Source organism: Lepidochelys olivacea, assembly GCF_965140295.1.
Source record: "Lepidochelys olivacea isolate rLepOli2 genome assembly, chromosome: 3".
In the NCBI taxonomy this organism is placed as follows: Eukaryota; Metazoa; Chordata; order Testudines; family Cheloniidae; genus Lepidochelys; species Lepidochelys olivacea.
The window spans coordinates 164994267-165022100 of NC_140413.1; the positions used below are offsets into that span (position 1 = coordinate 164994267).

Consider the following 27834-nt stretch of genomic DNA (forward strand, 5'->3'; position numbering starts at 1 on the left):
TCTATAATTGCCAATAAAATTTGTAAATCACGGTAATCATTATTGTGTGTGTAAAACCATATATATATGGAGGTGATGTCATGATTGTGGAATCATGTTATAAATACACTTAGCACAGGTGACACACGAGGATACAACGCAGACTAATCAGTAGCTGTGTCACCCTTGCTCTCTAACCTGGGGTGCCTTTTACAATGCTTTGTTTCTATAGCCTCTGCCTGGACTCCTCACGAACAGCCTCTAGCATGCAAGTCACCCAAACATAGCTGAGAGTGTGCTGCAGCCAGCCAGCCACAACTTGGCTCTTACTAGTTTTGGTTTTACTGCAAGTTGACCCCAACCAGTCTTAGATTTCCCCCCAGAAATGTATATCCTGTACTGCCCGGCCCTCTCCTGCACCATGCAAATTTATATGAAGTCTGTTATTTCTTTAATAGAAATAATATCTTCACAACTTGCTACCTCAAATTGTTTCCCAAACACTTCAATTTAAACACACTGGATTCAATAAAACAAGTTTATTTACTACGCTGGGAGATTTGAAATGAGTACAAGTAATGAGGCATAAAAGTCAGAGATGGTTACAAGAAAATAAAGTTAAAATGCTACTGGTGCTTAACTTAAACTTGTTCAGAGTCAAATAAAGTGTCTCACCATGTGCTTTTATCAGTCTTACTGACCAAATTTCTTAGGTGAGAACCCCTTCGCTCAGAGTTCAATAAATGCTTTCTGTGTCACTTCTGGTGCTGTGAATGTGATTGGGCAGAGCGAGAGAGAGAGATGGGGTGTCTTGAGGTGTTTGCCTCTCCTTTTTATAGTTTGTCCCTCTTGTCAAAAACACTTCCAGATGGGTACTGGGAGATAGAAGGATGTTCTCTGCTTTTTCTCCTCTGTTGTCCCTTCCTGGCTGATCATAGAATATCAGGGTTGGAAGAGACCTCAGGAGGGCATCTAGTCCAACCCCCTGCTCAAAGCAGGACCAACACCAACTAAATCATGATGACTTTGTTTACTACTTAAATGCAAATTAAGCAGAGCACACATTCCTTTGTTGGAGACAAATCTGTTTCCCAAACTTGGTTTGGAACACGTGTTAACACTATACAGTGGAATCTTATAACTTCACATTACAATGTTGCCACACCTGTTTTATCAGGACAATATTGACCAGCAAATTGAGTTTTCAAATGATACTATACAAAGGTTGTTACGATAGTGTGTAGGGTGTGGACACGGGGGTACAGTCTGTCACAGCATGTTCTACTTCTGTCTTCTGCCCACAAATCTAACTGCTTTCACACAACTGCCTATATTTTAAGTTGGTCCAAAAGAGAAACTATTCCTCTGTTCTCATCTGTGGAATTCACTTAACATCTTAGCTCATAAAACAAGTATGGGATGCATGACAAACACCTATTTTTGACCAGACGGCAATACCATTGCAGGCACACAGAACCTCTGACTCTCCAAACCCAAACAGCAGAGAACGTGCCAGATGTGGCACAACCTACAGGAAGTTCAGATACATGCTGTCCAAGTATAAAGAGTCCATACTAAACCAACGGTAAAGTCAGTTTTCCAGCAGTTTAAATGCTTGTAACCTCTGTAACCCACAAAGAGGAATGAATTGTCATCACTTGCTGTATTAAACATTTTATACCTTAAACTTGAGTGACAGGAAAATTGCTTGACAATCTGCTCCTTTTTTTCAAATTCAGGAGGGAGATGGGGGGTGTGTGTGGAAAGAGGTGTGTGTGTTGTGTACTGTTACTTTAAAATTATGTATGTGTGGGAGGCACCCAGATCCTAGCCACTGTCAGGAGTACAAGATGAAGGCTTGAGGAGTTAGGCTGTTGTAACTAGGCTAAATAGCTGACTGCTCTCCAGCTCCAGTTAATAAAGTGCTTACCTGTGAGTCTGAGTGTTCCTGCTGCCAAGGCCTGTTTACAAAGAGTAAGTGGGGTTAGCATGGTGTTGCCAGGCAACGGCAGCTAGTGTTCCTACCAATGAGTCAATTGTCAAACCGAGGGAGCAATATCCTCTTCTTTGAAATGCAATAAATAACGGTAACTCAACTTATTTATCAATTGTAATTAAATAGCGCGAGCTGTCCATAGATAACCCAAATTATATATCTATAGTGTCGGTAAACAGCGCAGACCTTTTCTATTAAAAGGTTCACACAGGACAGATGGCGATATGTTTTTAATCAGCTTTACTGAGAGCTAAAAGGAGCTGCGTCAAATGGACAATGGGGTAAGACACAAAGAGCTTTGCAAATTTAAACTCTATCATTTTTCATTCAAACTTTGGATGCACCTTTTGTGTGTTGCATTTTGTGTCATAAGTGCAGGTGAACAGTTTTTGGTATAGTATGGCTGAACATTCTGTGAACTTTAAATATAGAACTGTATAGTTGATAGTCTGTATGGCTTAAATACGGAACTGTAGAGCTGACATGCACATGAATTTTTTAAAAATAATTATGTTGTAAAGTTTGAGGTTCTAGGTTTTATTAAAGAAAAATTTTAAATACATATATCTGGGAACTAAACTGTGCTTTTATATAATATAGCACTTTTTTTCATTACTTTTGAAGTAATTGTGTGTTTTACCATAATAGAACTGGGCCAAACTCTGCAATCAGATATATGTATGCAACTTCCATTAGGCAAAATCTTACATTCTTTACTCAAACAAAACCCCCACAAGTTAAATAAGACTGAAGTTAAAGCGAATTTTGTTTGAGCAAAGACTGCTGGTTTGACACACTGACCTGAAGTTGAAGGAAGAATATGGCCCCTAATATTTCCAACAGGATATTTTCAATTAAAAAAAAGAAAGTAACATTCATCCCATGGGCACTGTTTGTTTGTATTGGTTTACAGATGCTGGCGGTCACCCACGTCTGTGCAGTTGGCCAGAAGAACATCCGTGTCCTCTGAGAATGCAAACCTGCCTTGGTTTCCCAAAGATGAAACTCTGCATCATTTGAGAACCACGCTCTTGAAAGCATTGTTGCCGAGATAGGTGATATTATTTATTTAGGGATGCTTTATCCGCAGGAGACTTTTTTGTAAACATGAATTGCCTGGTTCTTTCCTTGGGCGCTGGCTTCCTATTTCATGCCATTGAAACATTACTCTTAGCTTATTACGCCTTCTTATCATTGGTTAGCTCACAGGGACATTTCCCCAAACTAGAAAACGTGGGAGCTTTCAAGAATGTGTCTATTGTGCCAACTCAAGCAACGTGTGGATTGCCAGACCAAAGTACTTTTTGTCACAGTTCTATTGCTATTGAAAGTATTCAGTCCTGTACCCAGCGGTTTTGTATTCAGGAGTGTCCATATAGATCTTCACCTGCCTCCTACACTGCACTTTTCTCAACAGGCCTTGGCACTTGTATCACAGAAGACAAGAATGATTTGCATCCAGGCTCCTCCATCAACTCTCTAAGTTTTATTTTTCGTAATCACAAGGATTGTTTTTCTACTCCCCGCTCTCAGAGGCTCACAGCATCATTTACATTAACTGTTTGGCTGAAACCTGAGCAAGAAGGTGTAATGTAAGTAGTGTTTACTTTCATGGTGCTCTGAAAAATCATGGTAGTCGAAGCTGCTATTACTGTGCTTTTTAAAATTTAACAAAGATGCATTGTAGGAAACTATGAGACATTTAAAAAATTATATTTCAGATCAAGGGCTTCATTCTCTGCAAATATTAAGGCATATGAAGACTGTTCCTGCGGTGTTTACTCATGAGTAGCACCATTAATTTCAATGGAGATATTCATATACAAACCCATATTAATTTTTTCAGTTAAATGTATTTGAACCTAATTTATAATTAATTTTTTTAAAGATTTGTAATTTTTTTTTTTTTAAAAAAAAGGTTTGTGCCCTTTTTTTGCTTTGTTTTTAAGATGGATGAAGATGACCTAACATTAACCCCCTAGCCCCCGATCTGCTTTAAAAAAAGTTGAAATATCAGGAGTATAAAGTCTGGTTGTCACAGTTTTGTTGGAGGATTTCTGCCAGGTTTAGGGATAGACAAGGTGATATCTCTTATTGGACAATATTCTGTTGGTGAAAGGTTAAGGGATGTTTATTGAATTTGAAAGGGTGCTAAACCTTTTAACAAAGGCTTATTTTATTCAAAATGTTAGTCATTGAAGTTTGAATAAGTGTTAAAAAATGAAGTTTTAAAAACTGACTAAAAATTCCGTCTTGTTTCAATTGCTTAAATTTCACTCTCCTAGCAAACATGATATCATTATATCAGGTCTCCCATCAGTCTTTCAGCCTGGAGAGGACCTGAATCTAATGTAAAACACAAGCAGGTTGTTTAAAAAAACAACTTGTGAGGCTGCCTTTATACTTCATAAAGAAAAGCCCAATCCCCAAAGTTTTCCTCTTTGCAGATGACCTTTAAAGTATAGTATGCAAAAAGCGTAATATGTTCATTGTGGACATATATTAAAAATAAAATGTTTCCATATCTGTGGAATCTTAAAATCTAATATGCTCCTCTGTACCATTTTCGATAGTGATTGTTTATATTTTTGTACTTTACTCAGCTTAGACAAAAAACTAGAATACATTTTTTTCTTTTGTTTCTAGTCATTTTCACTTCTTGGTTTTCGTACAGCATGGCAGAGCTATGGTGTTTTAAGCTCACAACATGTTGAGATGCAGTGCGTAATTCCCTTGCCTTAAGCCGTGGACCACATATATGTATTGATATTGTGGTCAAAATTAGTGGTTGAACCTGAGACCTACAGCAACAAAAGTGCAGGTCCTTATCACTTGTGCTAAAGGAGAAAGTCAGCTGTGATACAGTTGAAGGGGGTTATAGGTTATAACTGCTGTGACAGCATATTACATACAGTACCTGTAAAGACCAGTGCCTCCTGAGCATCTGAAATCCACAGAAGTTAAAATCCAACCTGGGGTGCTAATCTGTAACAAACCGATGTCTACATACATACAGACGATAGGGTTATAAGTATAGAACCTTCAGACAGAACCAAATGTAAAGCCCCTTCAACTTGATCTCAAGGAATAATTGTAGCCCTGATGCAGCAAAGTGCTCAAGATTTACTCCTGGGGGAATTCTGCACCACTGTGCATGTGCAGAATTTATGTCCCCCATGGATTTCTTCGCTTCCCCACAGAAAAATGACTTTCTGATGGGGTAGCAAAGGGAAGCCACAAGAGCAGTCATCCGATCCTCCCCAGCAGTATGTTTCGGGTGCCCAGGTAAATCACTGTGGGGCAGGGGGCAAGACTGGGGAAGACCCGGCTGGTGGCTCCTACCCTGTGCCTAAGCTCAGATGCTAGTCCTGCCTGGGCTGGGGAGGACGGGACTTCCTCTTCCCCTGCACGGCATCCGGGGCTGTGTCAAACCCACCCCCTGATTTCTCTCCCTGCTAGAGGAAGCTCTACAAACTGCCCCCCATGCTTCCTGTACCCATCACTCCTCAGGGGGAGACCCCCTCATACCCAGACCTTCCTGCCAAGCCTGACCCCTATACACCTAGAACCCTTCCTGACAAGCCTCACTCCTCCTGCACCTGGACCACCCCAATGAGCCACATGCACCCAGATCCCCACCCTGCTGAGCCCCAACCAGCTGCACCTGAGCCCCACTTCCCCAGCATCTGGACCCTCCACTGAGCTCCCCACCTCCTGAGCCCCCTGCCAAGCTCTAGCCCCCCACACCCTCCTGCTGAGCCCCAACCACCTTCACCTGGACCCCACTGCAGAATTCCATTATCATTGCACCCAGAACCCCCCCATGTGCATCCAGATCCCCCTGCACCTGGATCCCCCACTGAGTGACCCACACCCAGATTGCACCATACAGAACACTCTGAACCTACACCCCCCACACTAAGCCCCTTCACATTTGGATCCTGCCTTGCTGAGCCTGCCTGCCTACATCTGGTGTACCTGGCACAGAGGGGCAGGGTCCTGGTGTGTTTCTGGGGCAGGCCCAGTCCTTGCGCCATGTCAGGGTTGGGTGCAGCCTCACTGCTGAGATGGTGTCCCAAGGAGAGCTGCACAGTGATCTCCCACCTCTGTGCAGTCAGTGGCTTGTGCTCTCCATAGAATCATAGAATATCAGGATTGGAAGGGACCTCAGGAGGTCATCTAGTCCAACCCCCTGCTCAAAGCAGGACCGATCCCCAATTTTTGCCCCAAATCCCTAAATGGCCCCCTCAAGGATTGAACTCACAACCCTGGGTTTAGCAGGCCAGTGCTCAAACCACTGAGGTATCCCTCCACTCCAGTGCCATGCTGGAGCCTCCACATTTATTTGACAATAAGATTTGCAGAATTTTGCAGAATTTTAAAATGTGTGCAGAATTTTTAATTTTTTGGTGCAGAATGCCCTCAGGATTAAAGCGTTTGGTTAATTTTAAACAGATTAGTAATCCCATTGAAGTAACTCAGTGTGGTACTGAGACTACTTGCATAGAAATTCATGTGATTAATCATCTTCTTAAAGTTAAGCATGTATTTAAGTGTTTTGCCGAATCAGGACCTCTGTTAGATAGTAGCAGTCATAGGCAAGGTCTTATGCCTGGTTCTTCATTGGCTTCCTCCTTATGTTGCACTCATTTTGCAGAAGCATAAATGACTACACAAGGGGAATATCTAGTGCTTTCAGATGTGGAATATCATGGAGATTTACAATTTAAAATCCTAATTTTAATGTTTCTGTTCAATGTCTGTATTGGATACCGGGAGTTTCTGTGACTTTGGCCATAGATGTTCAGTACATATACATGCATGTTATGCTGATAGACCGTAGTTGATTACAAACTGGTGGTACAGTAGAGTGAACTTGGAACAAAAGCTCAGCGCGTCATCAGACAGAGGGAGTGCTTGGAGTATTGTGCAGATAGACACATTGGACCAGCCTGGTCACATAGAAAGCCAGTCAACCACTTAGTGCCACACAAACAGGCTTTGAAGTCTGACTCAGCAGGCATGTAGTCCACAACACAAAAGGCAACATCACCAGAGCTGATAGAGCTGCATTTTTTCCTTTTGTTGTACTGGGTGTGTGGTGAACCTTTCCTTACATGCTCATAGCAGTAGTAGGCCCTGTATCTCAGAAAAAATCTTTATAGGACAGAAAGAAAAGGAGTACTTGTGGCACCTTAGAGACTAACCAATTTATTTGAGCATGAGCTTTCGTGAGCTACAGCTCACTTCATTGGATGCATACCGTGGAAACTGCAGCAGACTTTATATACACACAGAGAATATGAAACAATACCTCCTCCCACCCCACTGTCCTGCTGGTAATAGCTTATCTAAAGTGATCATCAAGTTGGGCCATTTCCAGCACAAATCCAGGTTTTCTCGCCCTCCACCCCCCCACACAAATTCACTCTCCTGCTGGTGATAGCCCATCCAAAGTGACAACTCTCCACACAATGTGCATGACAATCAAGTTGGGCCATTTCCTGCACAAATCCAGGTTCTCTCACCCCCTCACCCCCCTCCCAAAAACCACACACACAAACTCACTATCCCACTGGCAATAGCTCATCCAAAGTGACCACTCTCCCTACAATGTGCATGATAATCAAGGTGGGCCACCCCCAGCACAAATCCAGGCCTTCTCACCCCCCCCCCCACCTCCATACACACACAAACTCACTTTCCTGCTCGCAATAGCTCATCCAAACTGATCACTCTCAAAGTTTAAATCCAGGTTAAACCAGAACATCTGGGGGGGGGGGGGATGGAAAAAACAAGGGGAAATAGGCTACCTTGCATAATGACTTAGCCACTCCCAGTCTCTGTTTAAGCCTAAATTAATAGTATCCAATTTGCAAATGAATTCCAATTCAGCAGTTTCTCTCTGGAGTCTGGATTTGAAGTTTTTTTGTTTTAAGATAGCGACCTTCATGTCTGTGATTGCGTGACCAGAGAGATTGAAGTGTTCTCCGACTGGTTTATGAATGTTATAATTCTTGACATCTGATTTGTGTCCATTTATTCTTTTACGTAGAGACTGTCCAGTTTGACCAATGTAAATGGCAGAGGGGCATTGCTGGCACATGATGGCATATATCACATTGGTGGATGTGCAGGTGAACGAGCCTCTGATAGTGTGGCTGATGTTATTAGGCCCTGTGATGGTGTCCCCTGAATAGATATGTGGTACTCCTTTTCTTTTTGCGAATACAGACTAACACGGCTGTTACTCTGAAACCTGTCTTTATAGGACAGAGACACACTCCAAATCCCATTTGACATAACAGGAGGGGCACTGAAGTGGGAGCCAAACTGACCAAGGCGTCACACAACTGCCTTGCAACACTTAAGGAGACAGGAAATGCATCCGATGAAGTGAGCTGTAGCTCACAAAAGCTTATGCTCAAATAAATTGGTTAGTCTCTAAGGTGCCACAAGTACTCCTTTTCTTTTTAGGAAAGTATTAGTCACCCATTTTACAACTAGCTTAACTGAAAATTTACCCAAGTACTTCAGGCAGTGTTGGAATAGAACTCTGATCTCAAATATAACAGACCAAGTCGCGTCCATTTTTTCTCACTGTCTTTCAGAATGAATCCGCCAAATCTTTGTGCTTCCCTGTGCTGTTTGAAATGTGTTCTAACCATTTGATCCCACTTTGCTCCCAGAGCTAGGAATAGAACCCAGGAATGTAATGTTGAGAGACTGAAAGACTCCATAATAGAAAGACAAATATGCACCCAAAGATGCAGAATTAAGATTGAATGGGTATTTACTAAGTTTACAAGTTTCATGTTCTTTTAACATACATGTTTTGTATTTATATTTATAGGCCCCCCCTTTTAAGTTAGCATTTTGAGAAACTGAGGAAAGAATAGCAAGAAAAAAGATAAACACTAAGATTTCATGTAATATAGAAAGTTGTCTTTGTGTAACCATTACATCTGGAATTTAAAAAGCTTTGCATTTCTCTGCTTTTGGACAATAAAGGGGTGACCCACTCACCCTTTCCTGGTTTGTCCTCTCTTCCCTTCCACCTCCCCCTTCTGGATGCTATAGGTCACCCTCATTTTCTTTTTGAGCATCGGAGATGTGTGTGTTCTAAGAATTTCACAGCCAGGAAGTAGGTCTCTGTGTTTTACCAGAAAGTTGGAACAGTTACAGAGAATGGCTGTTCCTTTTTATAGGTCTGGTTGGAATGCAAAGTACCATTCCTAATCAGAACTGATACCGTTATGCCTATTCACCTATTTCACCTTTATTGACATCATTTCTCCCTTACACACACACACATCTCACTTTCGTCCTCTTCTTTTCAGGGGTGGGTCACAATTCATATCTGTAATTTCCAGTTTTCAAAATTCAGTACATCAAGGTCACTTCCCTTCTTAAAGTCATGACACCTGTGGGTATAAAAAATGTGGGGGGTGTTTGTTTTAGATAAGTAAAATAAATAAATCTTGGATTATCTAACTATTGTTTATCTAGAAACTGGGTAAATCCAGTTCCTAAATATTTTGCTACTTAGCTGTGTCTTTCCCTCACATGTATTATCTACCAGAACTAGCATGTTTATAGGCAAACAAAACAATGAGAAGACCAATCAACAATATATTAAGAAATGTGTTTTTAGTAAGTTTGGAAAATAGGAGTTTGTGTTTGGCAAGTAAATTTTATTGACAACATCCCTGGGGGCTAAAAAGAGTAACAGCCAACATCCATTTATTTTTCTCTTAGTGGTTTTAAATGTGAGTCAGTTAATGACAAAGGTACCTTTACCAATAAGCCAGCTGGTGTGATACTTTTGTGTGTAGGGGGCAGAGTGGACAACATAAAGGAATGAGATTTAATAGCTAATAAAGTATATTGGAACAAATTCTTATTTCGCTTGCTTCAGTGAGGTCTATGGAGATATGAGTGTAAAACTGGTTTAACTCCTGATTTACTGCGGTGTAGTTGAGATCAGAATCTGGCTCTTCATGAACATGTTCATGGATGGGTGAGTTGAATTCTGCCAGAATGGCTTGATGGCTTGACAATGGAATGTAAAGCTTTTCAGCTTTGGATTGCTCACTCAGTAGTGCTTAAAATACCTACTGTCTGAAGCCTCTTACGTAGCCTATTGTCTGCTGCGTAGCTTCCGACAACATGGTGGTATGTGGTAAAACTACTTTCAGCTAGATATGTGATATGAATTTGTGTGGCCTCAGTCCAGTCCCTTGTCCGTCAGTGTCCACATTGCATTTGGTGCTAACCTGAAATCTCAGCAGAAAAGCTAAGGATTGACTGAACAACCTTCTTACAACTTGAGGGCTCTCTAGAGAGGGTTGAGGCATATCTACAGATCAATGTGGGGGAATCTTGCACTGCTTGTGACTGTGCTGCAGCTGTTCTGTGGGAAAATATTGGCCTTCTGGCGCATATATTCACTTTATTAAAATTAAAAGAAAGTATGCTAGTGGCTTAGTGCCTTATCAGGATGCAGTATTGTGCAGCTTTGTAGGAAAAGTACAGCAAAGAAACTAATGAGCCAGAAGTTTCAATATTAGTTTTACAGACTATAGCCAGCCACCATGTTTTCTGTCAGAGATCCATGAATAAAGGAAGCGAGACTGTGGGGAATAAATTGCAAATAAAGATTCTCCTTTCAAGTTATAGGGGGTTTTAGCAGAAATATTTTTCCTTGTGTGTAGTACATTCTGTGACACCTCGGTCACTGAGCATCCGCTCAGGTTGTATTTTTAACATTTTATTTTAATACATTCTGGTTAGCATGACTTTACTGCATAGCACCTTGGCTTGAGTGTGTCTATCTGTGTGCCTCTGACCTTACGTTGTTTTTCTTGGTTATTTCCAAAGGTGTGTGATGGAAAAGGCTGTTGATGGGCAGACTGTGTTCAAACTCACAGTCTCTGAAAAAGAGACCATGTTTTATTATCGCACAGTAAATGGTTTGCAGCCGCCAATAAAAGTAATGACACTGGGGAGAATTCTTGTGAGGAAATGGATTCATCTTAGCGTGCAGGTGAGTAAAATAAAAAAAAGCACATTTGGTTAAATGCAGGAAATGTGAGAGTGGTATATCTGCACAAGCACCCAAACTATAAGGAAAATATTAATTAATGGTAAATTGGGGGATCCTGCAGGAGATGGTAGTTCTTGGAATATTGTAGGATCAGGCCCTTCAAGTAAATTTAAGTAATTTGAATACATTTGGGCACAGATTTTGAAATAAATACTAATTTAGCATTGTCACAACTGCACACACTCAACCTGGTAAAGCAGGACTAAAAGCCTCTTCTTTCAGCCCCACAAACTCAAAGCTCTAGCACTGGAGGTAAAGGAGAACTCCTACTAGTAGTAAGTATCATAGGCTCTAGAGGGCAATGTCTCACTCAAATATAGATACAAAGGCCACGATCCTGCAAAGAGTTATGCATGTGCTTAAGTTTATACACTGTGGATAGTTCTGTTGCTTAAGACAGACTACTTATAATGTGCAAAGTTAAGCATGTGCTGAACTCTCTGCAGGATCAGGGTCAGAGCAAGTACATTTACAACACTGAACTTTTATTTGTATTAAGTGTCATACACAATTATAAAGACAAAGCCCCTGCAACTTAAAAATTAATTTTCTCGTGGCATATCAATTTTTTAATGATTTAAAAGAGATTGTGAGGTTCAAGCAACGTTTTTTGTTAAATGTATTTACAAAAATCAGTCAACAAATACAGCAGAAACTAAAATACTTTAAATTATTTGTATATCTTTGAATTCCCAACAGACCATACTAAATTCTGTTTGTAAACCAACTTCAATTAATAATTTAATCAACGTTAACTATCCTGTATTGAAATGTTTTTCTTCAGTTAGTTTATTTTACCTGTACTATTTAAGTTTACTTGGTTAACGATACAATCAAGAAATGGCTTCAGTGCATTCTCGCAACTTGTTAAATAGTATTGACTGTGATTTACATTTGTAGTGCTGATCCTCCTCACTCATAAAAGCATCCAAGCCATCCTTGGTTTGTGGTGTGGTTTTTTTTTTTTTCAGTTTTCATTCTTCTGAGATAACAGCATAGTAGTGTGAATAAAATTTTGTCTGTTGGATTAAAAGAGTGACCTTAAGGTAGAACTAATGAACTTTACACTTCAGACACTCAAAGGGTGCTATATTACTGCTATGGCTGTCAGCCACGTTTTGTACTAGCTTCAGAAGCTGCTAAAGGCTGGGATAGCCAAGTGAAGAGCAAATGGACCAGATTTCTTAAAAAAAAAAAGAAGTTTTAAATTGCATTAAAAAAAAAAAAGCTCCTCACCATTTAGTCCTTCATTTGTCTGAGGCAGCGCTCTCCAGAGTGGAGTTCTAGTAATGCAGCTTGTGGCCTCCCTCCTCTCTGATAAGGAAGTACAGCCTATTGAGACGTGGGGAGACTATTGACTGAATCCTTTGCTGCGCTGCTCAGATTAGCATACAGCCTTGCATACTGCGACCTGTAGGCCACAACTTCTTATGAAGGGTAATAATGTCAGCAGCCTGTCTGATATATTGTAGAGTAGATGTGGCTTTTGATCTCCAGGCAGTGTGCATTGAGGCCTTTAGTTTTGTAATGTTTTTGTAGTCCCTACATTTATGTAACTCTCAGCAAATGATAAAAGGAACTAGTTTTACCATTTTGTAAGGCTGGGAAGGTGGCAAGTTACCAATTTTTTTGGGCGGGGGGGAGAATGACTGCAGAAAAGAGAGGCAGTAATGTTAGTGTGGGCGAGACTCTGCTAATACTTGTTAAACCAATGCTTAATGTCCAGTAGCGGACTGGATGTTTCCAGAAACCTCAGCAGACTCAAGCTTTGTCTTCACAGCAGTGGGGAGGGGAGGGAGTGTTCTTAAATCAAATTTAGCTAACTCAAGTTAAAATCCTAGTGGAGACAAGGCAGTCTGTCTGTTTTCACATGAGTTAGAGCATCGAGTTAAACCCCAGGTTCCTCAATACGCTAACTCAATCTGTTAACTCATGTGAAAACTACAGCCTTGTCTTCACTAGGATATTAACTGGAGTTAGCTAACTTAAATACACACCTTTTATTTTGTAGTGAAGACAAGGCTCAAGATTGATCTGATTAATTGAACATTATGGAAAAAGTTTAGTGCCATTCTCTGACCAACTTGATTTTAAAGTGTATATTTGTTAGGTACCATGAGTTTTGAACCCAGGCTTGTGGGGCTGATGGGAGGCTTACCCTCTGCACCACTGAGCTGTGAGGGCTGATAAGGGAACTGTTGCTAGTACCCCACCACTAGAAGCTACACCCAATGGTTCAGTGGGGTCAGATGACTAACAACAGACCGCTGCTTAAACACCACTGGTATAAAATCTCCTGTTTCTGTCCCATCCCTTGTCTGGGCAACTAATTGCTAGGCCTGTTGCTGCTCAGAGCTCTGAGACCAAATCCCTGACTCCTTGCCTGGCTCCTGCTCCTGTTCCTCCTATCTGACTTGGTTCTTGCTACCACATCTCCTGCCTGTTCCTGTTTCCTCGTCCTGACTCTTGTTGCTGATTCCGGCTTTGCCCCCTTGGCGTGACCATGACCCCAGCGCTACTCCTGGCTGAGACCACTAGGTCAAACAGCCCATGTTATGGGCCCTCATAGCTTGCTCAGACCAACCTTGTCTCCCCTGGGACATTATTGTGGAACTCCTTGACTGAGTATGGACACTGCTGGGGCTTTAACCCTGCTGTCACCCCAGGGGCCTCTGAGTCCACAGGAACAGATGGCTACCCTCCAGCCAGAAACTGAGGGACCAAGCATGGTAGTTGCAGACAGGAAATCGTTCCTTGCAGGAGCAAGCTACAGCGCTCAGCATGACTGTGGGTAACCACTCGGCTTCTCGTATAACACCAACTTGGGTGACCAGCCCCAGAGTTCCTTTGCGAGAGAGAGATGGTGGTATCTGCAATAGGTTTGCAGGTTCATTACCTATTGCAGACTTCTGTTTATGTTTCAGCCCCAGGAGTACATCACAGATCAAGTTAAGATGGGGCTAGTACTGAGCTTGCCTACAGAACAGAATCACCCAGTACTGACCAACTGGGATTCATATAAGCCTTTGCCATTATTTTTGATGACCCTCACAAAGTCTGCATGGCAGAGACTGCCTTACCAAAGCTTAGGCAAACGCAGGGGTTAGCCCCTTCTTATGTTGGTTAGGTTAGATGCTTGGCCATAGATACTGCCTTGAATAATGCTGCATTCCTCCATCAGATTTGGCTTGGCCTTTGCAAAGAACTAAAATATGAGCAGGCACAGGTGGACTCTTCCCCACAAGTTTAGAGGCCTTCATGGACCTGGGCATCCAAATAGACACCAGACTGCATGAATGGAAACTGGAACGTAGGAGGACCTCACCTACCTCTCACCGTTACCCAAAGCTCAGCCCTCAGGACCCAAATGAGCTCAGTCTTGGTCAAGCCATACCAAGCCGTACCTGCCTATCACTGGGCGAACGAGAGCACAGAAGACAGGAGAACTCTGCTTCTGTTATGGAGGAGCAGAGAATGTGGTAACGTGTCCTGTCAAACGCACTGTTAAGACAATGACAGGGAAGAGATTAACCCCACACCCAGTCGGGGACTCAGGCCTGAGTACCACCAAGAAGAAACCCCAAGATTATGCTAACCCAGGTGTTCCTTATCCATCTACACTACTGCAGATTCCTCTGCAATTGAGGATCCTGCAGGTGGTGACTGGGGAGCATGGGGAAGTCCTATGGTTTACCCCTACTTTCTGCTTGCATTTAGCCTGATTTTTAGGGGCACCTTGGCTCATCCGTCATGATCCCCATATTCCGTGATCCCAACACATCATTACCTTCCTGACAAGCTTTTTTAGGGAGAATTGCCTTCTCAGTCAAGAACTCAAAACCCTTGAAACCAAGCCAAGGGGTTCCCCTTCGGCAAACCAGATGTTCTCCCACGTGGTGGCAACCCTGTTGGACCGAGAAACATAAATCCTGCATGATGGATCACGTCTTTCTGTGAAGTACAAAGGACTACCAGGATGTTTTCAAAAAATGGAATGCACACTTGCTACCCCCTCATCATGTTTATGATTGCCCCATTGACCTTCAGCCCAGACCCACAGTTCAATTCAGGCATATAAATTCTATGTCCAAACCAGAGCTAGCAGCATGAAGGGAGCACCTCCAGTAAAACCTAGCTAAAACTGCAGGTGCCCCTGTATTTTTTGTGAAAAAAACTGATGGCTCTTTGAGACTTTGTGTAGACTACAGGGCACTGAACTAAATAACTATATGCAATCAATACATTTTACCATTAATCCCAAGGCTCCTGAACTTAGTATGGGCATCTTGAGTGTTCCCCGAACTGGACATTAGAGGAGCATCTAATTTGAATCAGGATGGGGTATGAGTGGAAGACAGCTTCTAGAATGAGGCATGGACACTTAGAATATTTGGTAATACCCTTTGGGCTCACTAGTTCTCCTGCTGCCATCCAGCACCCGATCAACAACATATATCAAGATATCCAAGGCTGGTTTGTAGTGGCATATCTAAACAATAACTTAATCTGTTCTCAAAGTCAAGTTATCCATGACCACTATATCCATGAAGTTCTCACACAGCTGTGCCAGCATGGGTTATTACAAAACTGGAAAAGTGAATATTTGACCAATCATCCATCATCACATTTCTGGGGTTCATCCTCTCAGTACATAGACTACAGATGGACCCTTGGAAGGTATCTGCAATTTGATTTTAGGCTGAACTCCAGACAATTTGAAACGTCCAAAGGTCTGTGGGGGTTTGCCATGTTTTATAGGTTTGTTCACAGGCCTTAGCTGCCATCCTTTATAAACATGGAAGGTTTCTTTGGCCCCAGGAGGCTCACCAGGCCTTTGAATGCCTGAAGATAGATTTCCCATCTCCCCTGGGGCTGGTCCACCCTGACCAACCCATTGTCCTTGAGACTGATGCCTCTGATGTAGCCATCGGGGCTGTACTATCCCAAGGAGCGGTGCCCAGTGCAAGATTCATCCCTGTGTGTATTTACCACAAAAACTCACCCCACCCAAATGCAATTATGAAAGAGCAGACAAGGAGTTACTCGCCATCAAGGCTTGATTTTGAGACTTGGTGACACTGCCTTGAAGGGGCCAAACACCCCATCATAGTCTTAACCAACCATAAGAATCTAAAATATCTATGATCTATCAAGGTACCGAATCAGTGGCAGTTGGGTTGGGCCCTGTTCATCTCAAGATTTGATTTCACAATCACATATCATCCAGGCAACAAGAATGGCAAGGCTGGTGCCCTCTCACAAAAAAGGAAATATTATACAGAAGCAGCTAACCCTGAAGAACCACCCTTTAAAATATTAAAACCATGCCATTTCATTTGTGGGTCTGTATCTTTGGACTTCCTTACTATGCTTTGAGCAACCCTCCCTAATGATCCGCATCCCAGCCCAGGGCCCTAACAATGGCAAAGGGGTTCACCACTGGGTCAGCGGGGATCCGCCCACAACACGCTAACCTTGTTTCAGGCCCACTCTCAACCAGACTGTTGCCTGGTTTCCCTGGGCTGCTTCCTATTCTCCTCCTTGGGTGTACCTCCTTGCTACACCCTGTGTACCTGTGAACACAAAATCCATTGCTTTGCTCCTTTTTTTCTCAGGAAAAATGTGAATCATAAAAATGTGGTTCAGAGCATTTGTGGTCTACTGCTTACAATAGTTACTAGTATTTTATACAGCCCTATTTAATATGTGCTGTAATGGTGCCTTAGATTCATTAAAACGTAGGGCTGGAAGGGACTTCAAGAGGTCATCATATCCAACCCGCTGCGCTGAGGCAGGACCAAGTAAACTGTCCTAGACCATTTCTAAGAGGTGTTATCCAACTTGTTCTTAAAATTCTCAAATATCCGGGATTCCACAGCCTTCCTTGGAAGCCTATTAGATAACTTAACTACCCTTAGAGTTAGAGATTTTCCTAATATCTAACCTAAATCTCACTTACTGCAGATTAAATCCCTTTACTTTTTGTCCTACCTTCAATGGACATGGAGAACAATTGATCGCAGTCCTCTTTATAACAGCCTTTAACATATTTGATGATTGTTCTCAGGTCTCCTTTTAGTCTTCTTTTCTCAAGACTGTGTGTGCAGTGTTTTTAGCCTTTCCTCATAAGTTTCCTAAACCTTTTAAGATTTTTGTTCTGTCCTTTTCTTTCTCTCCAGTTTCTCCATTTCTTTCCTAAAATGTGGCACCCAGAATTGGACACAGTACTCCAGATGCAGCCTCACCAGTGCCGAGTAGAACAGGACAATTACCTGCTGTGTCTTACATACAACACTGCTGTTAACACACCCAGAATATTAACCTTTTTTGCAGCTGTATCACATTGGCTTATATTCAGTTTGTGATCCACTATAATCCCCGGATCTCTTTCAGCAGTACTACCATATAGCCAGTTATTCTGCATATTATAGTTATGCATTTGATTTTTTTACGTAGGCGTAATGCTTGTCTTTATTGAAATTCATTTTGTTGATTTCAGACCAATTGTCCAATTGTCCAATTTATCAAGTCATCTTGAATTCTAATCCTGTCATCCAAAGTCATCCCTCCCACCTTGGTACCATCCACAAATGTTACAAGCATACTGTCCACTCCATTATCCAAGTCATATATGAAAATATGGAATAGTACTGGACCCAAGACTTATCACTATGGGACTCCACTAGATACGCCTTCTCAGTCTGACGGTGAACCGTAGATAAATACTCTTTGAGTACTGTCTTTCAACCAACTGTGCACCTACCTTATAGTAATTTCCTCAAGACAACATTTCCCTGTTTTGCTCATGAGAATGTCATGTGGGACTGTGTCAAAAACCTTACTAAAATCAAGATATATCAACTCCTTTGGCTAGCTATTCCTCTACTGAGTATAAAGAACAAGTGTTTGGGGAAAACTCATCCCTGGTATAATTCCATTGAAGTCAATTGAACGATTGAGTTACACTAGAAATGAATGTGGACTGTTACTTTAAAAAAATATATGTTAGTGTAACTAATGTTTCTCTAACCAAGATGTGCCATGCTTACTTTACATTAAAAAAAAACTGTATACATAGAACAGGTATACAGTTGTGATTTTTTGTTTTGTAACTAATGTATACTAAAAAAAGAAAGAGCTATATCCCATTCCCTTTGAAGTCAATGGGAATACTCTCATTGATTTCAGCAGATGCAAGATCAAGTCTTTAAGGTCTGGGAAACCCATATGAGTTAATTCTACATGTTTTGTGTTGATTTACTAAGATTTATTGCCTCTCTCATTTAGGTATATATTCCCAGACACAAAACTCTGTTAAGGTGTATAATAGAATTAAGGTGGAGTATAAAAGAAAGTTACAAAAACATAAGATTTCAAAAGTAGCAATGAAAACCCAGAAAATTCATAGTTAAAAATGAACTTAAAAGAAACCAATACATTTGAAAGTATAACAATGGAAAACACATGCACCCAAACTGCTTTAATTTTGCCTCATAGTGATGCTAACCTCAGATCTACAGATCTTTGTATCAACAGCTCTCTCTATTTTTCTTATCATAGTCACTGTTCAGAGTCCCACATTTTCCCTTTGATAGTTCAAGATTTATTTAACAAATTAAAGATGGAATTTAAATAAGGATTCCATAGATGCATCCTAGTCTGCTGAAACAAGAGGTTCTGGAGAACATGTCAGATTGATGTGTTTGTTGCATATTTAGTGTCTGCAATTATAAAAATAATTTTTTACTAACCTTTATTTTGCCTGCTCATATCTGCGTAACTCTGCCATGTTTTGGCAGACAGTAGCACATTAAAAGCTTTAGAAAGAAAGTTTAAAATCTAAATGCAAAGAGGTAACCATGACTGAATTACTCTCCTGGGAGCAAAATGCTCTTAGAGTGCCTATTGAAATCAGCATTATCATTTCAATACATGTCAAATATGAGTCATTTCCTAGTTTAGGCAAAATTTCTTTATAAATCTTTAAATCTTCCAGTTCTTTCAAGAAAAGGTTAAAGTACTTATGATTTAATGAGACCGCTTTACATCATAACTGTTTGACTATCAAGAGAAAACTTGTCCTTTCCAATTTGTGAAATCCTTTTATTTTCTGTACAAGTTTTTGACTACTTTACATTTTATATTAAAAGCCAAGAACCCAACTGTGTCTTGAAAGAATTGAAAACAGTTACCTTTTCTCTATGTACATACAGAATATGATTTCTTTTGTATAGGCCAATGCCTGACATGCACCCCAATTTAATGGGAGCATAGGCTAAAAAGAAAGGAAGCCACTTAATTAATTAAATCACTTGAGTCTCCTGCATGTTGTCCTCTTTCATTTACAATCCACAGCAGTTTGTGTCTTCAGAAAAGGATGAAATCGGCAATACAAAAAGCTCTAGTAAATGTATTTACCTTTTTTGCTCTGTCAAGGTTCCTTCCCCACTCTGAACTCTAGGGTACAGATGTGGGGACCTGCATGAAAGACCCCCTAAACTTATTTTTACCAGCTTAGGTTAAAAACTTCCTCAAGGTACAAACTTTGCCTTGTTCTTGAACCCTATGCTGCCACCACCAAGCGTGTTAAACAAAGAACAGGGAAAGAGCCCACTTGGAGACGTCTTCCCCCAAAATATCCTCCCAAGCCCTACACCCCCTTTCCTGGGGAAGGCCTGATAAAAATCCTCACCGATTTGTACAGGTGAACACAGACACAAACCGTTGGATCTTAAGAACAATGAAAAAACAATCAGGTTCTTAAAAGAAGAATTTTAATTAAAGAAAAGGTAAAAGAATCACCTCTGTAAAATCAGGATGGTAAATACCTTACAGGATAATCAGATTCAAAACATAGAGAATCCCTCTAGGCAAAACCTTAAGTTACAAAAAGACACAAAAACAGGAATATACATTCCATTCAGCACAGCCTATTTTACCAGCCATTAAACAAAAGGAAATCTAACGCATTTCTAGCTAGATTACTTCTTACAGGAGTTCTGAGCTGCATTCTGATCTGTTCCTGGCAAAAGCATCACACAGACAGACAGACCCTTTGTTACCCCCCTCCAGCTTTGAAAGTATCTTGTCCCCTCATTGGTCATATTGGTCAGGTACCAGCGAGGTTATCTTAGCTTCTTAACCCTTTACAGATGAAAGGGTTTTGCCTCTGGCCAGGAGGGATTTTATAGCACTGTATACAGAAAGGTGGTTACCCTTCCCTTTATATTTATTACACGCCCCAAACATGTCTAACATTTATTGAGCGAGCCATGCTTATTTTCTCACATGCAGCCCCAGCATACAACATAGAAATACATGTACTGCATTACAGACTGCTAATGTGTTTTGTATGTATGCTAACAGACCTGTGTGTGAGGAAATAAGCTTGGCTCTCTCAATAACTGATTCATCATTTAGAAACTGTTATGATTACAGCCCACTCAGACATTGCTTTTGACTTTGCATCTTCGGGGGTCTTCATTTATACTCATGCCACCAGAGTCAGAAATGCCAGTGGTGTTCGCTACTTATTCTCTTGGGCCACGACGTGTGGAGTATGGACTGCTTTGTGCTGATTGAAAGCTCTCTGGTTATAATGATTTGAGGTCCTTGGAAACCTGGCTATTCCCCTCAACCTCCTATTATCTCTTATATTAAAGCTTCCTTCTTTGCCAGAATAAGAACGTATGTTGCTGTCCTGCAAAGGTTTACAACTAGCAAGGATATTCTGAATGAAGTCAAGCATTACACCTAAGGATTTGCAAGATTGGACCTATTGTTTTTTAAGCTGTGACTGGGAGGATAACACATATCACTTCCTCCCAAAGCAGGAATTTAATGCTGTTACAGGGTGTTGAAAGAGTAGTGTTACCAATATCCTCTTTGCAGTGTCAATTGTCAGCTACAGAACTTGGTCAAAAGACAAATGAAGTCAATGGAGACTTTCCATTAACTGCAGTGGGTACTCACGAGATCAATCGCTTGAGTGACCAGTGCTTAGACTAGGAATTAGAGCAAGGCTTGTCAAAGAAATGCCTTGCTTGTCTTTCTAGTGATGGCTGTAACAGTTTCCATTGGAACACTAGTAGGGATTTGATTATATTGGTTATGTGAAAGTGCATCAGGCTTAAATTTGTTATACAAATGATTATTTCTCTGTACAAAACTTGGTGGCAACCAATTGTCTTATTTTAGTATCCACATTAGAAAAATCAGATTAAGAAAAATGATTTAGATGCCTTTTTCTAAATCTTTATCTCTAAAAATAAAATTCAGCAGATATAGTAGTGTTTGGTGTAGTTTTGGGCGGTTTGGGAAAAAATATAGATTCATAGATACTAAGGTCAGAAGGGACCATTATGATCATCTAGTCTGACCTCCTGCACAATGCAGGCCACAGAATCTCACCCACCCACTCCTGCGAAAAACCTCTCACCTATGTCTAAACTATTAAAGTCCTCAAATCATGGTTTAAAGACTTCAAGGAGGAGAGAATCCTCCAGCAAGTGACCCGTGCCCCATGCTATAGAGGAAGGCGAAAAACCTCCAGGGCCTCTTCCAATCTGCCCTGGAGGAAAATTCCTTCCTGACCCCAAATATGGCAATCAGCTAAACCCTGAGCATATGGGCAAGATTCACCAGCCAGATACCCAGGAAAAAATTTTCTGTAGTAACTCAGATCCCACCCCATCTAACATCCCATGACAGTCCATTGGGCCTATTTACCATGAATATTTAAAGATCAATTAATTGCCAAAATCATGTTATCCCATCATACCATCTCCTCCATAAACTTATCGAGTCTAAGCTTAAAGCAGCTAGGTCTTTTGCCCCCACTGCTTCCCTTGAAAGGCTATGCCAAAAGTTCACTCCTCTGATGGTTAGAAACCTTCGTCTAATTTCAAGTCTAAACTTCCCAATGACCAGTTTATATCCATTTGTTCTTGTGTCCAGATTGGTACTGAGCTTAAATAATTCCTCTCCCTACATGGTATTTATCCCTCTGATATATTTATAGAGAGCAATCATATCTCCCCTCAACCTTCTTTTAGTTAGGCTAAACAAGCCAAGCTCCTTGAGTCTACTTTCATATGACAGGTTTTCCATTCCTCGGATCATCCTCGTAGCCCTTCTCTGTACGTGTTCCAGTTTGAATTCATCCTTCTTAAATATGGGAGACCAGAACTGCACACAGTATTCCAGGTGAGGTCTCACCAGTGCCTTGTATAACAGTACTAACACCTCCTTATCTCTATTGGAAATACCTGGCCTGTTGCATCCCAAGACCGCATTAGCTTTTTTCACAGACATATCACATTGGCGGCTCATAGTCATTCTATGATCAACCAATACTCTGAGGTCCTTCTCCTCCTCCGTTCCTTCTAATTGATGCGTCCCCAGCTTATAACTAAAATTCTTGTTATTAATCCCTAAATGCATGACCTTGCGCTTAATAAATATATATAATAAAGCCAAGTAAATTGTATTGAGTATGCTCAGTGTTGGCCTGGAACCCAGGATTTTTTCATTTAAAAAGAAAAGCCAAACCCTTTTGCACATCCTCCTGAATAATTTTACACATTTTATAGAATAAACAGCATTAAAAATAATCAGCCCAGTGAGCCTTAATCTAGTGACCATTTGTAATATGCAATAAAACCATTACTGCAATTTACAGCTGATGGGATACAGCAAATATGGAGCCAACCAATGAATTAACAAAAGAATATTTAACATTTCTTCCAAGATTCTGAGAGTGCTACATAACCTGGCGTGTAATAAAGTTACAGTGTGTGCTAATGTTAAGCAGTCTACCCACTCCTCATAGGAGTATGAGTGGGAAGATGAAGGTAGGGGGTGGGAAAAGTGTTCTGAGTTCCCAAAATAGGTGTTAAAATTAATAATCATAAAGGATTGTGTAACTTTAATTAAAAGAATTAAGAGATGAAGAACTGGTGTGTGGTTTTCACAGTCACCCTGTACCTAAATTAGAATCTTTCGATGCATATATCTAATTTGAGATGGTCAGAAATCTGTAGTCCTAATGCAAAAGAAAATGTAAGCAAGGCTTTCATTAGACTAGAGACACCTTGACTCTGAATTAGTCTGTTGAGTGCATGTCCATGTACGTACCTTGATAAACCTCTTCCCAGTTATCTATTGATTGCAGTGACATAAAATATGTTTATACAGCTATATGAGTGCTTTTCCAATTGGTAGACATGCTGTATTCCCTGAGGCTCTCTAGGGAGCAAACTGTGAGAGTTACAAAATATCTGAGTATATCTGATGTCAGTATTAGTAACAAAACATCAAAATTGTCCTGAGTTAGTACCTGAAACCTTGTGTTGAAATTTAACTGGAAGCTTCAGAAATGTAGTGAAATGTTTAGAGCAGGCTTTGATTTCCTTTTTTTTTAATGAATTATTGAATAATTTCAGGTTTTTTTGTGAAAGAAAAGCCAAAAATCAAATCAAGAAATTAAAGACCAGATTTTCCAATTGTCCTTAATCCAGCCTCCATTTCTACATGTGCAATTTTCTGTCTGCAAATACTTCTGCATTCATGTTTTGAGTGCTATCACCTCTGCATACAGCATTTGTAGAGCAATAGAAAGTACATATGCAGATCCCATCCATTGTCTAAATAGGTTTTGTGCATATAAAATGCAAAATGTGTATGTTCAGGTGGTAGTAATCAAAAAAGGGTGTGTAATTCTCTCGCCCAGGCAAAAATCTTCTCTTCTGTGCCCAGCATGAATAATTCAGTTTGAAGCTGGGAAACTCTGTGGAGGAAGCTGAGTCTGAGAGAAGGCAAGATGGGAACAGTTAGGCACTGGTGCAGAGGACAAAATAAGAGGGGGAGAAACATGAATTGAAAGCAGAATTGTTTATCGCTTTTAGAATGAGGAAAGACTTGATCTTGTTGCAGAATACAATGGAAAGCTGTAAATAGAGGAGTGGTGTAGTTCAAGCAGTAGGAGAAGATGATTTTCTGGTTATGCTGCTAGATAGTGCCTGGCCATTGCCTGGATGTTCAGTGTGGGTAGAGGGGCACTCAAGGGCAGGTCCCTCGTCTCTTCTCCATCTTCCTGCATCCATTGAGCTGGCCAGAAGCACCAGATAGCTGTCTGCATATTCCCCCTTCATACTGGGGAGCTGAGGGAGACGATGCCTTCTGACCCAGAATTCTGCTCAGGATTCCCCCTAGTCAGTGTAGTACTGCACCGTGTTCAGCACTGGACAGTGCCTAAATAGCACAAAATTGCTCACATATTGACTATGTCCTGATCAGATGACTAGAAATAGGTCTATAGTCGTTAATGTCATATGTATTAATCATTGCCTACTGATAGCTGTTCACTTCCTTCATCTATGCAAGTTGTTACTTATTCTTTGACTGGTAAAATACAGAGACTTTATTTAAAACCAACATTACATTTGACATCTACACCTTATTACTCATTTACATGATTACAGATAGTTCAGGGACAAAAATCAGAATCAGTGATAGCACTGTATTTTAAACAGATTAAAAAAAAAAGAAAAATGCAATCTTATGAGATTATCTCAAATGTACTTCCAGAGCTTTTTGTTTCAATTAATTTTGGCAAGTCTATTTTATGTAGCTGTTTTAGCTTCTAAAAGGCAGCTTGTTGAATCCTTAATACTTGTCTCTTTTCATGTTACTATAGTGATCATTGGTGCTTGGATCTGATTTGTTCTGTGACTTGGGAAAAATAGAGTTATTATGCGGCAAGAAAGCAATGGTTCTCCATCTATTTTGAGATCTGATTACTAGGATCCTCTTATGTTTCATTGTTTGGAACTCATTAGCAGCACAAGTTACTTGCTTTTCTACAGTTGCATATGGAAAGAGCAAAGGCTGCTAAAATAGTAGTTCGAGAAAAGCTTATTCGTTAATTATTTAAAGTTTTTCAGAATGTTTGTTTACAATTTGAGCTTACATCCCCCTCCCCCCCCCCGCGCAAAGTTTATGGTTTGTTCTCTCCTGAGGCATCTTAATAGCATAACAGAGCACTACTAACCGAGGTAATAAAGAATATTTTTATTGCCACAATGCTGTTTTGGGGTGGAATGCAACTGAACTACAATTAACAATTTTAATCTTGTTTCATACTAATAGGCTTATCTACACACCAGTAAAGGATTAAGTGACATTTTCAGACTCTTACTTGCAATTCTTGCCTATAGAGCATAGGGGTCAATTCAGCTCTGATTTGACAGATGCTCTTTTACAAATTTTAAAACAATAGTCAATCTTTGCTGATAAAATACTAATTCTTTATCAAAATACAGACCTGTTTCATAAGTTTCCTCTCTTCCTAATCTGTCATCCCCTGGCTAGTTGGTCAGGTAATCAGATATGTGATTTCAGTCAGATTTTAGACCTTCTCACAACAATAAGATTACCGTTGTCCAAGTAAATAATGGTACACTTGATTGTTATTTTGGATCATTCTTCTGCTAAGTGCTACTTGACATTAAAGCATTTTGAGAGAGTTATTCAGAAGGTCACTATTAGGTTGTCTGTAGTCCCTGAAATACCTTCAGGGCAACACCATGTTCTGGTTCCCTTCTCATCTCACAGTCTGAGGTTAAATATGTATTAATACATGGCTTGTTCTTGCACACCAAGTTAATTGCTTCAGGAGCACACCAGGGTTCCATTGTTGGCCCCTTCTTTTCTTTTAATTTACATGGTTCTTTGGGGGATTCAAGCTGAACTAGTGGCACTATGCACAAAAAGAAGACTTGGATTGAAGGAAAACCATTTCCCGTTGAGAAGGGATTAACATTGTAGGAGATAGTGAGAAAGAAAAGTAAAGGAGGGAAAAGAGAAAAGCTAAATATCTTTTATACAAATGCTAGGAGCATATGTAATAAGACTGCTGAATTGGAGTGACATGTTTTCAAGGATAAGAAAGATATTACTGGAAGAAGAGAGACAACCAGGAAAATGAAGGGGGATTTAAAATACCAAGATACAGAGTTTTAGTGAGGGAAGAGCTAATATGAATCTGGAAAAGAGGTAGTAATATTGGTGAGGGATGACACTGAGTCTTCAGAGGAAAAAAATCATAAATATTTTGACTGACTCAACAGAGATGGTTTGTATAGAAGTTAAGGACAATACAAGGTAGTTGTAATAGACCTCCAAGTAGCCAGAAAAAATAAATCAGGAAATGTTTATTTCCAGCATATAATAGGCCCCTAAAAAGAGTGAGCTTTTGATCATTTGGGAAAAGGGGGAATCTGGGGTGAAGTTGTTAGGAAGTATCCCAACTGATCTCTATGTTAAAACTACAAAGGATAGCATGGTTCCAGTGCAAATACAAGATTGCTGCCTTTATGCAGTTTCTTAGACAGACTATACAGCCAGAGTATTCTGAATATTATTCTGGGAGAGAATATAAATATGAATGTACAAATGGAGATGAAGAACAGGCAGGATCAACTGATCACAAAAATCACTAGATTTGAAATGCTCTTGAGGGTATATACTAGATAAAGGAAGCAGCCCCAAAGTCATTGATTTTAGCAAAGCTAACTTTGAAGGAAAGCAAAATGCTCCTGGGATTTTTGCCTGAAATCTTGTGATGAATGGGAAATCTACTCCACAGGAAAGGAAAGTATACATTGTACAAAACACGTAGAGAGGCTGAAATTAAAATTCATCCCAGTTAAGTCAAAAAAGCGAAAGGCTGATATGGGCCTGAGGCAAAAGAAGGAAAGGCAAAGAGACAACTTGCCCCTCCTGACCCTGTGCTTCTCCCTTCCTTCACTGTTCTTTATCAGTCCTCCTCTTTTCCCTTTATCTTTCCCAGCCCTTTTGTTTTATGACAGTTCTGTCATTCTGGTCCCCGATGAGGTTTGTTCCTCAAGCCCCTGACTATTTTCCAGTACTTTTTTTTAGTCCTGCAGTTACTCGGAATGTAGGCACTATCATTGAGGGAAGTGAGAATGAGGGCATGTCTCTGCTTCCTCCAAAACATTTTAGTGTCCTCCTCAACATGGCTGCGGGTCTCATGTGTTTGTGGTACCCCTGAAGCCTTTTAACATGGTTGCATCTTAGAGGAATAGGCCCATTCCACTGAATGCTGAGGGGAAGAATGTAGATGTAGGAGCAGCTCAAGGCAGATAGATTGATCTAACACTTCCTGTCGTTTGTGTGGCTATATGCAATTTTTTGAAAAAATATGGCTGTCATGGATTGGAACAGCTGGCACTGTTGTCAAAGGATTTGTTTCAGTTAGGGTTCCCAGTCCGGTTTTCTACTAGAAAGGGAAGGGAAGGGTCGAAAAGGGACCCTGGCGGTTTGGGTCAGCCCTGCTGAATGGGCTGTTAAAAGTCTGGTTGGCGGCGCAGTAGGGCTCCTTGTCTGCCTTGGCTCTGCGTGGCTCCCGGAAGCAGAAGCATGTCCCCTCTCCGGCTCCTAGGTGTAGGGGCAGCCAAGAAGCTCCATGCACTGCCTCCACCCCAAATGCCAGCTCCGCAGCTCCCATTGGCCAGGAATGGCGGCCAATGGGAGCTGTGCCTGTGGACTGGGCAGTGCACAGAGCCACCTGGCCACGGCTCTGCATAGGAGCCAGAGGGGGGACATGCTGCTGTTTCTGGGAGCTGCTTGAGGTAAGCATTGCCTGGAGCCTGCATCCCCTCTTGCACCCCAACCCTCTGCCCCAGCCCAGATCCCTCTCCTGCCCTTGATCTCTCAGTCCCAGCCTCCTCCT

At 40.9% G+C, this 27834-nt stretch overlaps 1 protein-coding gene across 2 annotated transcripts in view; it reads left to right on the plus strand.

Moving 5' to 3' along the window:
• Positions 1-3076: 3076 nt before the first annotated feature.
• Positions 3077-27834, plus strand: part of USH2A (usherin) — a gene marked incomplete at its 5' end in the record, with an annotated part of 586511 nt that continues 561753 nt past the window's right edge. The window contains 2 exons of one of the 2 annotated variants that reach the window (XM_084623291.1): positions 3077-3567; positions 10856-11021. In XM_084623291.1, coding sequence (XP_084479417.1) covers positions 3083-3567; positions 10856-11021 — 651 coding nt within the window. The remainder of the gene's footprint in view (positions 3568-10855; positions 11022-27834) is intronic. The other variant, XM_084623290.1, reaches the window with a different exon arrangement.